At 37.4% G+C, this 17,502-nt stretch overlaps 4 protein-coding genes across 6 annotated transcripts in view; 2 read left to right on the top strand and 2 right to left on the bottom strand.

Moving 5' to 3' along the window:
* Nucleotides 1-50: 50 nt before the first annotated feature.
* Nucleotides 51-6,387, bottom strand: LOC113676747 (malate synthase). 2 transcript variants are annotated; one of them, XM_027193441.2, is made up of 8 exons: nt 5,503-6,387; nt 4,633-4,666; nt 3,666-4,079; nt 3,169-3,438; nt 2,687-2,865; nt 1,767-2,012; nt 1,083-1,244; nt 51-680 (listed from the first exon to the last, which is right to left on the bottom strand). In XM_027193441.2, exons 2-8 carry the CDS (start codon nt 4,646-4,648, stop codon nt 381-383), a joined length of 1,587 nt encoding a protein of 528 aa, XP_027049242.2. In that variant the 5' UTR covers nt 4,649-4,666; nt 5,503-6,387; the 3' UTR covers nt 51-380. The 2 variants fall into 2 exon arrangements, with proteins under 2 accessions (XP_027049242.2, XP_027049243.2); XM_027193442.2 differs by lacking the exon at nt 5,503-6,387 and adding an exon at nt 4,795-4,967.
* On the top strand, nt 6,286-10,457 carry LOC113676748 (uncharacterized). The gene is made up of 3 exons (XM_027193443.2): nt 6,286-6,556; nt 7,301-7,593; nt 8,368-10,457. The coding sequence occupies exons 1-3, from the start codon at nt 6,376-6,378 to the stop codon at nt 9,172-9,174; spliced, it is 1,281 nt and encodes a 426-aa protein (XP_027049244.2). The 5' UTR covers nt 6,286-6,375; the 3' UTR covers nt 9,175-10,457.
* Nucleotides 9,669-15,304, bottom strand: LOC113671214 (carbohydrate deacetylase). Its single transcript, XM_089190455.1, has 3 exons — nt 14,957-15,304; nt 11,620-11,897; nt 9,669-11,154 (listed from the first exon to the last, which is right to left on the bottom strand). Exons 1-3 carry the CDS (start codon nt 15,284-15,286, stop codon nt 10,833-10,835), a joined length of 930 nt encoding a protein of 309 aa, XP_089046581.1. The 5' UTR covers nt 15,287-15,304; the 3' UTR covers nt 9,669-10,832.
* The window catches only part of LOC113672117 (GPI-anchor transamidase component PIGS-like), a 7,945-nt gene continuing 5,574 nt past the window's right edge, over nt 15,132-17,502 (top strand). For both annotated transcript variants that reach the window (XM_089190446.1, XM_089190445.1), the window contains exons 1-6: nt 15,132-15,402; nt 15,492-15,640; nt 16,077-16,173; nt 16,272-16,370; nt 17,011-17,163; nt 17,362-17,471. In XM_089190446.1, the coding sequence (XP_089046572.1) occupies nt 15,375-15,402; nt 15,492-15,640; nt 16,077-16,173; nt 16,272-16,370; nt 17,011-17,163; nt 17,362-17,471 (636 nt within the window). In that variant the 5' untranslated portion in view covers nt 15,132-15,374. The remainder of the gene's footprint in view (nt 15,403-15,491; nt 15,641-16,076; nt 16,174-16,271; nt 16,371-17,010; nt 17,164-17,361; nt 17,472-17,502) is intronic.

Genomic DNA, 17,502 nt, shown 5'->3' with positions numbered 1-17,502 from the left:
CAGTGAGAAAGGGAGGGTGAAGGGCAAAGTGTGTTCAAAAATGAAAATGGTTTCCAAGCAAAGTCTTTTTTTTAATTGGTAAACTATCACTACATCATCTTTGAACTTGATTATTACATCCAAATTTTCAGTCAAAAACCGATACCTTTACCAGCCTCAAGTTTCTAGAACAACAGACTTCTCATGGTGACGACATTTTGTCCATCAAAAACCACAAAATTATCACTTACAAGAGTTCATCTTAAATAAATGAAAACTTGTTGCTCAGACAATGGTTGTTAGTGACATTGGTGAATTTCTGGACAACTATACACCATGTTAAACCCAATACAGCAATTAATAACATTCATGCTGTAGGATAAAGCTTGATAACTGAAAATCTACAGCTTGGCTGAGGGGTTGTCAAGAAGTTCATATGCTGGCAATGTCAAAAACTCTTCAAACTCTTCTGAGAGTACCAACTTATCCAAAAGGTGAGATGCCTGTGCCAAACGGCTTTTGGATGGACCTCCAAGCTTTTCAAGCTCTTCTTTGTGCAAAGTTTTGTAAAACTCTGGGGTGAAGGGACGTCCATCCTCAAGTCGCACACCATGACGCAACCATTGCCATAGTTGTGCTCGTGAAATTTCTGCAGTGGCTGCATCTTCCATCAAATTGTGTATGGCAACAGCTCCAATTCCCTGTTAAAGGAAAGATAGAAATGAGCCCTACTAACAACAAGACTTTCTGGATAGCACTAAATTTGAACAAGTATAACAGTCCTACATAAAAGGTGATTGTTTAGAATACATATTCTTGTGACCTTTATGTTTGAATCAGGAGTGATATTGTTAGGAGAAATTAGATGACAGTCACTTTAAGGGGTTAAAAGGGTTAAGGTTTCATTTATGTCAGTGCTGATTCATCTCAAGAGTTGTTCAAATTGTACTTTTTAAATGCGAAAAGTGAAAATTATAGATCAATAAAGATACCAGTAAATTTGTGCTTATGTACAGTTAGCTGAATGGGTTTTGAAGAAAAAGAAGTATATAAAGGATATGAGATTGTCAAAGAATCCAAAAAAGAGAAACAACAAACATTACCGATAGCCAGCTGCTCAGATACTGAAGAGCAACACCGATATTAACTCGTACTCCTTCCTCAGTGATCTTTCCTCCTGGCACGGAAACTGACAAGATCTCTTCAACCTTAACATTTACTTCCTCTCGCAGGCGATGTTTTTGATGGGAGGCACCATGCAAGCCCTACAAACAAACAAAAAAAAAATGTGCTATAAAGTTGAGTGTCAAAGAATGGACTAACTACCTAGGCATGGAAGCATTTAACGCTGGAGATAATATTTTTGAAAGGAAATCCAAAAGAAAATATTGTGAACACTTTTTACAGCCTGAGCAGAGCTCAAAGTTTTTTAGATGATCACTACTCTTTTGCCAACTTTTAAGACTTGATACATCTCTGGGAAATAATCTTGTCGACTAGCTCACAAAAAGCTTCACTAATTAAGTCCTTTGTATTGTTTGTCTGATGATGCTTTTGGTTCTGATGTGGATGATGATGTTTCAAGTGCATAATGATAGTCCTCTTTAAGCAATGAGGTTAATGGGTCAAGTGTCACCTTTTGAATCAATATGCTCTGATGTGATTAAACCATCTCAATGACCAGTTCCCCCATACAGAAAGCTTGCAGGTAAATAAATAGTTCTCACTTAAACTTAGGAGATTTCAAATTTTCCAGCTATAAAACAAAACTCCAAATCAATTCCCACCTTCATAAAGATCCCCTTTGCAAAAGGCACAAGGTCAGGATGTGCAACCCAGGTGCCATCAAATCCATCAGCCACTTCCCGTTCCTTATCCTGACGGACCTTTTCAAATGCCATCTTATTGACATTTTCATCTCTTCTACTTGGAATAAAAGCTGCCATTCCACCCATGGCATGAGCTCCACGCTGATGACACACCTGAACAAGACGTTCTGTATATGCTCGCATGAATGGTACTGTCATTGATATCTGCAAATCAAAAACAATTGTGCATCTACTTGCTAGACTTACATTATCATGTCAAGCTTTACCATTCAACTCTCATGAATGACCAAGAAAAAATATCTCCTTACAATATCAATGCAACATTAACCAGACAAGTGATGAGAATAAAGAAAAATATTACTTGGGGATTATCAGTTGATCCAATACCAATATCTGAACTAACATCATAAGAATTGTACCGCAGACAGCAAGGAGAAGTAATGATGAGATCTTGAATGAAAGGGCTAATTACCTCTTGTAAGAACTTTGTGCAAAAGAAATTATCTAGATCGCAATTCTGGTGAACCTCTAATACTTGGTGCAAGAAAGATGCAGGTGTAATTGACTTTTTTGGGGGTGGGGCGTGGGGGTGTTCGACCACAAGGACATCAACACTAACAGAATGCTTAACGAGACGTAAACATCATAGTTTAAAAAAATGACTAATTCTGATAGATGTAACTCAAACAGGGAAGAATGCAAATCAATCTAGAATAAAACCATCATGACCTGAAATCTACTCCCAACTGAGCATGTCTACATAATCAATTGAAGTAACACTTATCTACTACTTTCTTAAAAAATAAAAACCCTTGCAAAACATATATTCCGTCATATCTACTATATACAATGCAAGTTTGATTTATTGTATGTTTTACCTGCTTACGATCTGGTAGTACACAATCAGGTTTTCTGGAGAATCTTTTAATTGCTGAAAAAATGTAGTCCCACCTTCCAGCATTCATGGCACAGCAGTGCTCTCTTATCTCATAAAGCATTTCTTCCATGTTCACTCCTGCTAGCAGAGTCTCTAACATAACAGTTGCTCGTATGGTTCCTGGTGAACAGGAAAGAATATCACAGATTCAGTTAGTTGTCTGTGACACAAACTCTATCACTGAAAAATGACAGCAGTTACATTGCAGTTTGTACATTACTAAAATCTTTGAAAAAATTTTCCCCACTACATTAGTAGCAATTTGTAAATAATCTTCCCTATCTTTCAAGACCTTTGATCCTCCTTGGCTGATTACTTCTTGATTGGTATTTCTCTGTCTTGCTGATCATAACCAAACTCTCCGCACAATTCAACAAAGAAAAGTGTTGTCTACAATTAGGAGAGTTAGCTTCCAGGTCTAACCTTGAGGAACTTTCATGTAATCCTGAGCAGATTTAAACACGTCATTCCAAAGCCTTGTTTCCAAATGAGTCTCCATTTTAGGAAGATAATAGTATGGAGCAGAGCCATTGGCAAGCCTAATATGGACGTTATGAAAAAAGTAAAGTCCAAAATCTACCAGTGCACCACTCATGGGTTCTCCATCACAAAGGATGTGTTTCTCATCTAGGTGCAAGCCACGGGTACGAACCAACAAGCAGGCTGTTTTGTCCTTCAAACGTCGCTCTGATCCTAACAGTTTGATAATAGAAATAAAAGCATCTGTTAATTGAGGCAGCAATAATGATTGTAGAAATGATTTAAGTGCATTGTTGTAGGCCTTTCTACTGGCCAAGTGCTGTGAAAAATGGTGATCATTTCCACTTTTCTCGTGACCTTTTGATTAAAGGTTAATACTATAAGGAAGAATTGGAGGCCAGTCACTCTAGGGGGTTAAGTAAATATGCAGTCAAACCTACCATCTGCATTGATGAAATTAATGGTCCCCCTGTTTGCATTTAAGAGGTTTATTTGTCCTTCAACAATATTTTTCCAGGAGGGAGTCAGTGAGTCTTCAAAATCAGCCATGTACATATCTGCCCCACTGTTCAGGGCATTAATTACCATCTTACAGTCTGTCGGTCCTGTGATCTCCACATGTCGCATCTGCAGATCATGTGGGACAGGTGCCACTTTCCAATCCTTCTCATGGTGAGCTTCAGGATAACTAATTTGCTTCCCACTGTTTATTTCTGCTTGGATTTCCTGTCGTTTTCTTAGCAGCTTTTTCCTCTGGTAGTTAAAACTGCGATGCAAATCAGCAAGAAACTCCAGGGCTTCATGTGATAGAATTTCATTGTATTCTGGCTTGATTTCACCAGTTATTTCAATACCTAGTTAGGGAGAGTAAAAAGAGATTAAATGATTTCAAAGGCAGAATTAAGTAAACTTTTTGCTCTTATCCTCGGATAAACATATGAAAAGTCCTCTTATAAAATTTTGTTGTTTGCCTTGGTTAACCCAATGCAAATATAATGCCAACAAAATGTACGTGTTGATTTGCATAAATTTCTTTATCAAAATCAAGTCATAAACAAAGTTACTATTTTTAACTTCTATTTCCTTTTCCCTTAACCCTTTTACTCCCATAAGTGACCAAGACAGAATTTCTCCTTACAGTATCAGTACAATATCAAGCAGACAAGTGATGAGAATAAAGAAAAATATCAATTAGGGATTATAAGTTGATCCAATACCAAATTCTCCAAACTAACCTCACAAGAACTGAATGGCAGACAGTAAGAAGAATTACTGAGGAGATCTTGGGAGTTAATGGGTTAAACAGACAAACAACAATTAAACAAGCACCTATCCCTCAAACTCCCAAGATCCAATCAGTAAATATTTCAATATCCTCCTGTACTTTATATGACAAGATAAACTCACCCTTTGGACACCACATGGCTTTGTTTTCAGGAACCTATAACGAAAAAACAACATCAATCAGTCTTTAGAACAAGATGCTAAGCATAACCTTCCTGACAGGAAACTTTCCAACAAGTAAGCCATCCTCTGATTATTTTCCTGTTCAAGAAGGAGAATTTCTACCTCGGAAAACCTGTGATTTTCCATGATTTGCAACCCTCAGCAAGAAAATGAATATCCCCACCCCATGACATCCCTGAGAACTGGATTAGTGTTGTTTAAACAGTTTTAAGAGACAAAGATCACAGCTGTGGGGGTTATTTAATATTTTTGTTATTGTTTAACAAAATCTGTTTATTAGAAACAAGACAGATGCAATATAAATCAAAATGTTTGAGTCACGTCTGAATATATTTTAAATGGGTAAGGAGGTTGGGCAACCAATATCCCATACAAATCTTCCGAATGATCTCGCTGAAATAGCCTACTCACGATTACAGCCTGAAAGAGAGAAGGAGACTGACAGAATTTGTCTCTGATCGACCTTGCCTTGCAATCAATGGGTCCAAAGTAACAATTAAAGAAAAAAGTAGTTTACAATCAGGGGGGTACGTTATTACGTTTCGTGACGTTCAGTGACTTGAAGTTAAGTTTATTCAAGTAAATATAATAAGAACTTTCTTAAATTTCTCATTTTACTCTGGAGAAGTGTATAAGTTGATTAATTTGTTAGAAGTTTGAGGTTCTATTTTACCTGAATGAAATGCAAGTAAAATTACACAGCCGAATTAGATGACACGTGACAGTTTGTGACCCGTGGAACAAAGTGATAGAGGAGAAGTTTAAGATGCCTCCAATTGCGGAAAAATTTGAACTGTCTTTCATACTTACAGATGGATTAAGAGTTCTGATAAGGAGAAAACTCGCGTTCAAACCCAGTTTTTGGCCGGACAGCACGCTTGTATACTTTTCGTGAATAGTGTCTCGTCGTCTAGTCCATTGATTCTATTAGCCTCGTTTCGCACATAGTTCAAGGTCCAACATGGGGTGACCAGGGGGCGGGGACAAAGGACAACAGGAGGTGTGGCGTGGGTTTCCCTAGTAACGTCAGGGGGTGGGGAGGGGGGTAAGTAACAAATAGGATTTTTATCTGGTTTGTTGTTTGTTTTCTTCATTTAAGCCTGTAAAATACTCTATACTGGAACTACATGTAATATTCGTATTGATTTCTATAGATTTGCAAGTTTTTTCGTATTTAGAGTCCGTAGCAACACAAGAATTGCAATCCTTGGTAATAATTGCGTCAGACTCACGATTAACAAAATCACGAAATTGACTTCGATCATGGCAGCAAATCTTTGTCTTTTTCGATGTAGAATTGTCGCACGACTTAAAGGAGGTAACTCTGAACTGAATATAGATGTAAATGAAAGAAAGATAAAGATAATGAAAGATAAGTACGAGACTACGTATGCAATTTGCAATCCATGAGTTCGGTCATGCCCCATGACTTTTTTTCTTCGCGTGAGGCGTCCTTGAATATACCTCCACCAATCAAATCCCCTCAGTAAGACAATAGAAAAATTTTCCACCAATGATGACGTCCGTAAGAAAATCGATCAAAGTTCACATATAGTTTACTACAAAACATTTGGAAAATTGGGAAAGATTCTCACTAAGTATTTTTACGGAGAAGCGTCTCCTAAAGGAAAGGTTTCATAGTGGACCAGAGCCCAGAGTTAAGTTTCAACCGTCCTGCTCACAATGTTTTCCAAACATCAGCGATTTCAAGGAATCAAGAGAAACTACAGCCCAGAGACTGTAGAAAAGCTTCGCGGTTCGTTCAAAATCGAATACTCTGTGTCGAGGCGAGGAGCCACAAAACTCTGGGAACTTTTGACTCGCGGAGGGAATTCTTACGTGAACGCTCTAGGAGCTCTCACGGGTAAGTTACCGTTCTGTACGAAGTTGCATGTGGAACATAATTTTTGCAGCAAACTATTTTTAATGGTTAGACTTTGCCTCCACGTGCGAGACACTCTTTTCCCAAATATGGTAGATGAGGATTTTACAAATATGGTGAATTTAGTACGTGGCGCGCAAATTGCCTGACACTTGGCCGCTCACCATGTATACATGAATCTATACCCCGAAAAGCTTCTTTTTGTCATATTAGTCACAAAAAGAAGCAAAAGTAAATCGGATCCGAGTCATTCTAGGCCACGTCAACCCAAGAAATTCTAATGACGTGGAAATTTAGAGGAATGCGAACTTTGGACTCGGACATGAATGGGCGACTGAGAACTGTGACTTGACAATTTTCCCATTCGATTTCCGTTTAAAAGTCAAGAGCTAACGTAACACTAAAACCGCGAAACAATATTCCTGATGTAGCGTACAAAGATCGTCTTCCTGGGAGGCGAATGACGCAGCACAACCCGGTTTCTACGGCGCATCAAGGCATCGACGTCAATTGATGTACCCGGAAAATTTTCTAACGCAAAATTTACTGACATTCGGATATCCCTCAAGAAAAACATTTCACCAGCGTTTTTATTTTTAAATCGAGACCAAGAAATAAAATTAGACAAACGAAGAATATGTTAGCATATTGGCATATAGTTTATTGTTTTTGCTTGAATAATACTTTCTTATCATGAATTTATTTAAAACCTGTTTGTGATTTCAGGTGGACAGGCCGTTCAGATGGCCAAGGCCGGTTTAAAAGCCATCTATCTAAGTGGATGGCAAGTTGCCGGTGATAACAATTTAGCTGGGCAGACTTATCCTGATCAAAGCCTGTATCCTGCAAACTCTGCTCCAAAACTTGTAGAGCGTATTAATAATGCGTTTATCAGGGCAGACCAGATTGCGCACATGGAAGGCACAGACAAACACATTGACTACTTTTTGCCAATCGTTGCTGATTGTGAAGCTGGATTTGGAGGCCCATTGAATGCATTTGAACTCACCAAGTCCATGGTAATTTTCTGAGTTGCATGTTAAGAACTTGTAGATAATTTTATCCATTGTTGTTTCCAATTTTTCCCTTGTTTCAACACACTGCCCACTCAAGGCCTCTGTTGTGAAGTAAAACAAAAAAGTTGATAAGCTAGAGGTCAGAAGAAGGTTAACCTTGGAGCTATTGTTTATGTGACACACCACAGTCTAAGATAATTTGGAGATCATGAGTATATAAATAATTTTTCTCTGTGTCAACTATTTTGACATGAAAATATTAATGTTGGGATAAAATGTAGGCTAGATTGGAGATGGATTAGATTGCTGTTTTGATAAAACAAAGGTTAATTTTGTTTCAACAAATGACCTCAAGGGTTTCACAAGGGCCCCAGGTACTAAATGGATATCACATCGTTGAAAAGGTCAGTGGTAGTTAAGGAAACTTTCTTTCAAACTGATGAAAAACCAAAATACATCAGGAGAAAAAAGCAAGAAATAGTTTTTCAAAATAAAGCCCTGAGAGACTTGCTGTTGCTATTTCAACATTTACTTCTCCCTCTGTTTCTGAAGGGAATGTAGGAAAATTTGGAAAGGGAATATAGCAATTCATCAGAGGTCACTTTAAGCTCTTCTCCAGGTACTTGTGAGTTGATTCAATATCAAATTCTCAGAACTAATGTCATAGGAAATGTATGATAAATAGTACAGAGAATTGCTGTTAAGATCTTGGGAGTGAAGGGCTTAAGTAGAATTTAGGTGTTAATGCTGATGTTTAATGGCTTCTTTCCTGACTAGATTGCAGCAGGTGCAGCTGCTGTTCATTTTGAAGACCAGTTGGCTTCGGAAAAGAAATGTGGTCACATGGGAGGAAAAGTGTTAGTACCCACACAACAATTTGTGAAGGTCCTCAATGCTGCACGATTGGCTGCTGATGTTCTGGATGTCCCTATTGTGATTGTTGGTAGGACTGATGCCAACTCTGCTGCTCTTGTTACCTCAGATATTGACCCATATGACAGGCCTTTCCTGACTGGAGAACGAACACCAGAAGGATTCTTCCGTGCCAAGACAGGCTTAGACCAAGCCATTGCAAGGGGCTTAGCTTATGCACCATACTGTGATGTCCTGTGGTGTGAAACTGGAAAGCCAAACCTTCAAGAAGCAAGAAGATTTGCTGAAGCCATTCATGCACACTATCCTGGAAAAATTCTGGCGTATAACTGTTCACCTTCATTCAACTGGAGGGCCAACCTCAGTGATGCAGAAATTGCTGTCTTCCAAAGGGAATTGGGTAAAATGGGATACCGCTTTCAGTTTGTAACCTTAGCTGGCTTTCACTCTCTCAATCATGCCATGTTCAAGCTTGCACGAGACTACAGAGACAATGGCATGTCTGCCTACACCAAGATTCAAGAAGATGAGTTTGCACAGGCCAAGAATGGTTTCACTGCTCACAAACATCAGAGAGAAGTTGGAACAGGGTATTTTGATCAAGTTTCCATGGCAATCAGTGGAGGAACCAGCTCAACAACAGCTCTCAAAGGCTCCACGGAAGAAGAACAATTTACTCAAAAATCAGCATATGCAATGGCCAAACTTTAAGCCTCTCTTGACATTAGAATTAATCTTTGATCTTTTTAGCAACTGCAGGAACTTTAAATTTCACTTAGTTTAATTTGATTTGGTTATGGTTTATGAGTGTAGACATATTTTACCCTTTACACCCTGGCATCAGTATGTATATTCTCAATATTCTTCTCTGCACAAATCTTAAGGAGCTGATAAGGAGAATTTGTTTAACAATCAAGAGCTTTGTAATAGTTGGTGAATATTTCCCTTATTCTTGTGACCTTAATGTTTGATTCAAGGGTGATCTTGTAAGGAGAATTTAAATGCTTGTCACTCTTAGAGCTTAAAGGGTTAAGTGTATTTGAATACTGTTTTGTGCTACTTTGTCACCCCATCTGATATTAACTTGTGTTCTTGTAAAAACAAGGAATGACTTTGTGTTGGATGTAAAAATTTACCTTAAGCTTCACTGAAATTGGAAACAAAACATCAATTCTTATCATAAAATTCCTCAATATAAATAGGACTATTTTACAATTATTTATTTTGCAAGTTTTTATGAGTAACTTATTATAATTTTAAGTAGAAAGACATTACCATAACTTAATTTGGAAATGTAACTTGCCCTTCCCACCAGTTACTGCCTTTCATGAGGAGGTTAATGCAATTGTTTATTTGTAATTGAGGTGAGCCATTTGGGATTTAGACATTTGCAAATTTGCTATTACTGGTGTTGTTTGTCACATGAAGACTATTTTGTCAACTATACTTTAGGGTCATTGTGCCACACTTTAGACTCATTTCAGTTGGTGGCCATTTAGCCAAACCCAAGCTAGCTTTTTTCTAATAAGTTAATGGAGCAGGTTACAGAGCAATAGCTGTTTTTCCCAAATCATTGATCACTGATATACTCATTTGGTGTCCAGTTTTTATCATTCAATCACGAGTACTTCAAACATGTCAAATAAACTCCAAAGTCTTTTTGGAGGAAAACAAACTAAATTGTGCATTTAAGCAGATCTCAGTTATTCATAGTGCAGGTTTCACTTGAAATTGAGATAAGTGAAGGAATGATATGACAACAAGTGAGAGATGAGATTTGTCAGAAATTAAAAAACAAAACAAAACAATCAAGGAAAGAGGTAAAGTTTACCAAAACATTGCTAAAATAATTCACTCTTGGTTACCTTTTCCCTAGTCTAATACACTATGGTTTAGCAAGTACCAGTAGTCTTTATATATTGTTGATTATAGAAATCTCTAACCTTGCTATATTTAGAATAGAATGAGGGAAAATAAAGATGCATAGAAACAAATCACTGTCTTTGTTAAATGGTTCTATAAATACTGAAAAATCCCCTGATCATAGATGAAAAACATTTAATAATTGATTCCATTCCATTATCATCACATTTTTGCAACTTTATTAAAATGAAGGAAGTTAAAAAGAAATAAAATCAGATTTAAGGTGTTCCAGGTCTTTTAAGAGAAAGTTAACCCTTTCACTCCTAAGATCTCAATAGCAATTCTCCTTACTATCTGCCATACAATTCTCAATGTTGTTTAGAGAATTTGGTATTGGATCAACTGATAATTACCTGATTGATATTTTTCTTTATTCTGATCACTAGTCTGCTTTAATGTTGTTTCAAAATTGTAAGAAGAAATCCAGTCTTGGTCACTCATGGGAGTTAAAGGGTTAAGACACTTGCATCACTGCCCATGTTCAGTTCTTGAAAAGAACAAACTCTAACATTTTTAGATTTCAGGTACTCTTTAAGGGTAGGGCTCTTGAGTGTGTTCAATTCATGCTCCCTATCATCAGAACATGCAAACAAATCTGGTCCCTCACCACAACCACCACATCCTAAAGTGCTCTTATACCCAGGATGTACCATGAGCTCACAAACTGTTTCAGAGTCCTCTGCAAAGACATTTTCTATGGCCTGTTTGAGCCTGGAGACTGTCATATCTTTCCCCATGGTGCTGAATCCAATAAAATGACTTGAAAACCTACAAGATAAGCATAAGTTAAACAATAGAACTGTCACTTGACACTTGCAGGCAGAGAACTATACTTACAACTGACTAGATAAATCCATGTCCAAGCTTCTGATTACAAACTCAGTATTTGATACATTTCCCTCACTGGAAATTCCGATACAAATCGGTCTAGACATCTCATTAAAATATGATTGAAGTAATTGCTTTGTTTTAAAGATTCAAGTATGGCAGGCTCCCAAAAGAAAACCTTTCTAGCCTCCTAAATCAACTATCATCCCATCTCAGTTCATCACACTGATCTCACAGTTGCAGATTTCCATGTTGTGATGATGTCTTACACATTCTGTTGCATTTTCATAGAACACTTGTAGGTATGCTTTGCATCTGCTAAACCTTCTTTAAGCAATGGGAAAGGTCCATAATGAGTTTTCTTGAAAATTTGTCACCTTATTCAACATTGTTTTAAACAGTTACCTTATTCCATAGTTAGATAAAATTGACTTGGAATTTTCTGCATCTGCCATAACAGATTTGTTGAAATTGTTCACAGGTTCTTTGATCCATACACAATCCTCAAGGTTTATTTCCACTGGTACTCTTGTCCAACAAATTCCAAACTCTTTTATCACCTCACACATAACTTTGCACACTTGAGGCAATACATGAACATGTTGATGTCCATCGATATGCGTTGGTAATGATCCTATATTGTCAATAAACCACTGCAGTTGGCACTCTACTTCTTCTTTGATCTGCCTTGTCAAGAAAAAAAATGCATGTCTGTTAACCCTTTAACTCCCATGGGTGGCCAAAAAAAGAATTTTTCCTTACAATATCAATACAATATCAAGCAGAAAAGTGATGAGAATAAAGATTCTCCAAACCATCCTCAAACAAATTATACAGCAGAGAGTAAGGAGAATTACCAATTGGATCTTGAGAGGGAAAGGGTTTAGTCAGGGTTTTCATTTATTTTTGAAGTAGAAGGGCACTGCCTTGTGAGTAGGTCGGTACATTGTATAATTGAGGGCCGAAGGCCTGAACCTCTAGGGGGGGTCTGGGGGCATGCTCCCCCCAGAAACTTTTAAAACTTAAGTCTCCCAGAAACGCACTTTTCTGCAATCTGGTGAAGAAATCTTCCTGGAATGACGCATACTTAATCTGATTATAGTAAAAATAATGGTACTCTGAGAGAGTTTGTTTGTTTCTCTACAGCTATAGCTACATCAAAACACTGCTGTTGTTGTCAGCCCTTCCTTTCTTCTTCTTCTTCTTCTAAAGAGTGAAACTGACAACACTCTTTGTAGTTTATGAAAACTCAAAGTCAGAGCCGTAATCATTTACGTTAATTCCTTTCGTCACCTTATATCACCCAGCAGTTAAAAATTTAAAACAAATGTTGATGGAACACAGGAATCTGATACACAATCAGCCTTGCTGAGATCAATTTTTCCAAAACCTCCGATGGGCTCTATCTTCAATGAAAATTAAATTGGATCAAAGTTTCTCTCAATTGCTCGGAATATTTGAGCTTAAAAGTCAGCTAAATGTTGGCGTACTAAGAAGCCGTGTCAGCTGATAAGCATCTTTTACGGCGACATTCGTCTCCTGATGTTTATTTTATCTTCTGATAATTTTTTGGAAAGCCTTTTCACCGGCTATAATCCAACTAAAACCGGAAAACATAACTTTAATTTTTTTAGATCATCCCTCTTGACTTTTCATGTGCAAACGAGTGCTTGCGTGAGTTTTACTTTTGCTTGCCACGATCACTCCGCAGAATGCACTTGCTTTTATGGCACGTCACGTTTAAGAGTTATGTAATAGCTAATTAGGCACTTTAGAAAGAGACAGTTCTAAAAACGCTATTTGGGACCTTAAGCAGTCAGGACGGCAACGCCAAGGAAGACTTCGTTTAAAAAACGAATTTCTGCCTATAATTTGAATTTAAAAAATGGCTGCATGTGTTTACCGTCTCATAAAGCGCCACACCTCAACTTCAGCATAACGTATCAAAGAAGTGTTGAGTTCCAACTAGAAATTAAAATAAATTGCCGTCGCGGTTTCGGTTTACAGACGACGCAAATTGTGGGGATTTCACATTGTTGTTTTGCATAGTACGGCTCAGAAATGTACAAATGCACGTGCTGAACTATTGTTCTGCCTATTATATCTTTTGTTTTTCCATGTCCTCGTTGCCGTCGCGTGGTTTCCTTAAGGTCTCTCTTATCGCGCAGCGCCTTTCTCGTCAGAGTAAATTTTATTTCCACAATCTGATGGCAAGTAATCGATAAAGAAGTTCAGAAAAAAATGTTTTAAACTTACAGGAAAGAGTTAAAATTTAGTTGAAGTTGATAGTTTTTTTCATAACGATTTTCTTTTTTTAATTTCGTGCTTTAAGTAGCCGGGAACTCTGTTTAAAGTAGACGGGTGCCAGTGTCCCAGCGGATTTGGATGGGAAAATGGGCAAGAATTTAGTTTAATGTCTAGAGAGAGGTCATTTTTGAACCTTTTCCGCGATAGTCGAACACCGCTAGATTCAATAAGAGACAAACTTGTGACACTAATTTATTTTGTCATTGTTCAATGCCCGAGTGTTGGGACGACATGGTACAGTGCGAGTTGTGCGAGGAAAGGTCACACATGAGCTGCGAGGGATTTAAGAGTGCCCCGGAGGGCGAGTGGCTCTGCATTGTCTGCAGATTGCCAGACTCTAGACGTCTTCGTAATTGTTAAGGTGTTGTTTCGGATCCCTCAACAGTTCATAATCGTTAAAATTAGAAAATAAGATTGATTTCGATGTAATAGTCTCCACTCTTGTTGAGACGTTGACATAAATGTTGATTTGCATCTGAAAATAAGCTGAGAGTTCCAATAGTTCAGAACAGAAAAATTTTTACTTATCATAGGCTTTACGAACGACTTGTAATACGAGTAGTTTCTTCGTTTTTCTTCAAAAACTGTTTAATGTTATTATTTTAGAAAATCAGACTGAGTTATTTTTGTGACTGGACGCAATAGTCTCCACTATTGTTATGACGTTTCGTATCAATGTTGATTCGCATCAGAAGAAGCAAATATTTATTGTAACAATTTCAATAGTTCGAATGCAGTGGTTTGTTCACATCTAATTATTGCGTATACTGTACGACTCGCTATAATGAATGCGGTAGAATTGGAACGAAATGGCTGTTTTTTTTAACCTTTATTGAGGAAATGTTGTGTTGTGATTGAAAAGAACATCGACCAAAAAGCTTGCAAATAGAATTAGTAACCAAATATGATACAAAGGATGCTTAAAAGGAAAGTTTGGTAGGGGGGTCCAAATCTGCGAAAAAAGTGAGCTTGTCCAATGTTCATGATCCATCCTATTGTAAGTCTAACACAAGGTGACATATTGAGCTGTTTTTCCAAAGTTCAGTGTAAGCTGTGAACAATGACTATGCCTCAAACAGCATTAGAATTTAAGGGCTTCAGTTTACAGTGGTAATTATTCTAATGCGCCCGGGCAGGTACTTTTATATCCTTTCCACGCTATTTGTCATAAACACTGTTCTCACCTCATTTAAATTTATTTCTCCATTTTCCAGTGCCTTTCTGAATCCAAACTTACCCCTCATGAAACCGTTCTCCAACGTAAGGGAACTGAGTCGCGATTTCACTGTTCGACCCTCAGTCAGGTTGACTATGACTATGCCTCAAACAGCATTAGAATTTAAGGGCTTCAGTTTACAGTGGTAATTATTCTAATGCGCCCGGGCAGGTACTTTTATATCCTTCCCACGCTATTTGTCATAAACACTGTTCTCACCTCATTTAAATCTATTTCTCCATTTTCCAGTGCCTTTCTGAATCCAAACTTACCCCTCATGAAACCGTTCTCCAACGTGAGGGAACTGAGTCGCGATTTCACTGTTCGACCCTCAGTCAGGTTGAGGTGCAATCCTAGAGGTATTGAATATTCCCTGGCTAATTTTACTGCTTCTAGGGCCTTGTCAGCGTTTACAAGGAGACTAGTACTCGAAACTACTCCAGATTGGACTGATTCTACTATACCACGGTTTCTTTGTTCACAATATCCAAAGTCATCGGCGTTTATCACAAGGAAACGGGTGGCATCCTTCTTCAAATTATTCGCCATTTTGTTTTGTTATTGTTTTTGGCCAACGATAACAGCTGGTCAGCAGAACATACAACACTAGTGCCAAGCCTCTGACCGAGAATGCAAGATGGCGAATGCGGAGAGTGATAGAGGGGGTGAGTGTGTTTGTTGAATCTCATCTGTTTCTTTCATTTAGGTCAGGAGAAAATTATTTTCCTCATTTTGTTTATCACTGATATTCCAGCTATCTCTGAGAAGAGGACACAAGCGTTTGTCTCACTGAGTGTGGGAGTTATTTTCATCTGTATTGGACTTCCACTCTGGTGGAATACTACAAAAGTTTACAGAGCAGCGCTTCCATATGATGAAATTGAACAGCTTAATCAAATTAAGGTAAGCTGCATTAATAGAAAATCTAGCAATGCTGGAGGGTGAAAAGGAGGTGGGAAACTGGAGTTTTTAAAATCATCACAAGAAGGTGTAATTTTAACGAACGTATTAGTGGATTGTTTCAGAAAAATGTTAATAGTACTTCTAGTACTTGTCTAATACTTGACAAACATTTATGAAAACGCAATAATTTTATGTTTGGCCAGATTTCAGTCTGAATAACTAGAACAGCCGCTGATTTCGATTATATTTCAGGCTGATGATGAAGGATCTGAGATCTGAGAGTTCTCCGATCCGTTTACTTGCAGAATTCCACGGCTAAATTTCTATGGCCAGGGCTTCCTTATCCAGACATAAAGAGCACTCCCCTGTTACTTTACACCATTCTCTGCGACTACATTTCTTACTGAAAAGTTTGACATTTTTATACTTCTTTTAGGTTAGGTATGTAGTAAGCCTCAAAGTAGTTGTGTTTGGTCCACAAGACCCCGTTGCTTTGAAAGAAGAGATCGAGAAGAAGCTTAATGAAGAAAAAGGTATTGTTGATTAACACTCACGTGACTGAATATGTTAAAAAAAAGGTCATAGTGTATAATAACGCTTGTGTTTAAATTAATTTTTTTGTTCTGTCCAGGTGATACTTTGATGTCAGCTGAGTACAGGCTGACAGTTGTAAGGAAAGAAATTACTGATTCTTCAATGTCAACAGAATTAAAAACCAAACCCATGCAAGGTAAGCCTTACACACTTTACACACTTTATACACACTTTATTTTTTTTATTTTTTTTGTTTTGTTGTTTAATTCAGCCATCTTATTTTTAAGACAACAAGAACGACTTTTCCTAACTACTGTAACTGCCTTGATTTCAGACAAGTTGAATGTCTCCATGTTTAACCCTTTTACCCCTGAGAGTGATTAGCATCTAATTTCTCCTTACAATATCTTCCCAGAATCACACATTAAGGTCATGAGAATAAAAGGAATGATCATCAAGTAAAGAAGCTTATGATTGTAAAACAAATTCTCCTAATCAGCACCTTGAGAAATGTATAGAGATCAGTATGGAGAATATGCATACTGATGTTAGAGTGTAAAGGTTTAGGAGATTGATATAATTTTCTCTGAAAGACATATATCACTCATTTCAAGCTTATGTTAGCAAAAAGTGCAAATTCTCTAGAAATTAAACTAGAGAAAGAATTAATCAATCTCACAGGGCTCCTACCAATCAGACAATTTCATTACTCATTCACTCAATCAATCACAGATGCACAAGTAGTCAGTCTATAAGTGAGTAAAAAAACCATACGTTGTTTTATACAACAATTTTCTGTACAGAGTTCTTATGCAAATAGTGTTTCTTGTCAACAGATTTGGATGACTATTTTCTACGACAAAACAGCTTGGAAAATGCACGAAGCCAACATTATTCCTTTTTTGTTCTACCTCATGAACCTCCAGAGTCAAACACTATCAGTGGATATATTGGAAAACATTTTCACTGCATTTTATTCAATGATAAAGGTAAGAGTACAAAAAAGAGAAATTATCAGTTTTCACCAAAAAGACAAAAGAGATGTTACTTTTTTGAAGTTCATACTTGTAAAACTTAGATGAAATGAAAGACATAATGAAATGGTTGAATTTGAATGAGATTTAGATACATATATACTTAATCCTACTTGCAGTATGATAGCAACATATTTTTTTGCATTTCTTTAGATCCAGCTAAGCTTGCTTCAGTTATTACTGAGATTGTTGGAAATGTTTTTGTTAACGAAGAAGAAGTAAACAGGCCATTTAGCTTGGCTTCAAAAAGGCAATTTGCAAAGGTATAAAAGATCAGTTTCTTGTGCATACTTG

Source organism: Pocillopora damicornis, chromosome 12, assembly GCF_964200805.1.
Source record: "Pocillopora damicornis chromosome 12, jaPocDami1.2, whole genome shotgun sequence".
Classification (NCBI taxonomy): Eukaryota; Metazoa; Cnidaria; class Anthozoa; order Scleractinia; family Pocilloporidae; genus Pocillopora; species Pocillopora damicornis.
Note: the sequence above shows the minus strand (reverse complement) of the source record. Positions and strands in the feature narration are given on the sequence as shown.

Bases quoted from the DNA above. Each gene is read 5' to 3' on its own strand.
- LOC113671214 (XM_089190455.1), bottom strand. From the start codon at position 15,286: ATGGCGAATAATTTGAAGAAGGATGCCACCCGTTTCCTTGTGATAAAC. The intron at 11,898-14,956 runs GTGAGAACAGTG...TTGACAAGGCAG, and splicing joins GAGAAATAGATTTAAATGAG to ATCAAAGAAGAAGTAGAGTG. The intron at 11,155-11,619 runs GTAACTGTTTAA...CTTATCTTGTAG, and splicing joins TTATCTAACTATGGAATAAG to GTTTTCAAGTCATTTTATTG.
- LOC113676747 (XM_027193442.2), bottom strand. From the start codon at position 4,818: ATGGAAAATCACAGGTTTTCCGAG. The intron at 4,667-4,794 runs GTAGAAATTCTC...TTTTCGTTATAG, and splicing joins AAAATCACAGGTTTTCCGAG to GTTCCTGAAAACAAAGCCAT. The intron at 2,866-3,168 runs GTTAGACCTGGA...CCTGTTCACCAG, and splicing joins TTACATGAAAGTTCCTCAAG to GAACCATACGAGCAACTGTT.
- LOC113676748 (XM_027193443.2), top strand. From the start codon at position 6,376: ATGTTTTCCAAACATCAGCGATTTCAAGGAATCAAGAGAAACTACAGC. The intron at 6,557-7,300 runs GTAAGTTACCGT...TTGTGATTTCAG, and splicing joins CGCTCTAGGAGCTCTCACGG to GTGGACAGGCCGTTCAGATG. The intron at 7,594-8,367 runs GTAATTTTCTGA...TTTCCTGACTAG, and splicing joins TTGAACTCACCAAGTCCATG to ATTGCAGCAGGTGCAGCTGC.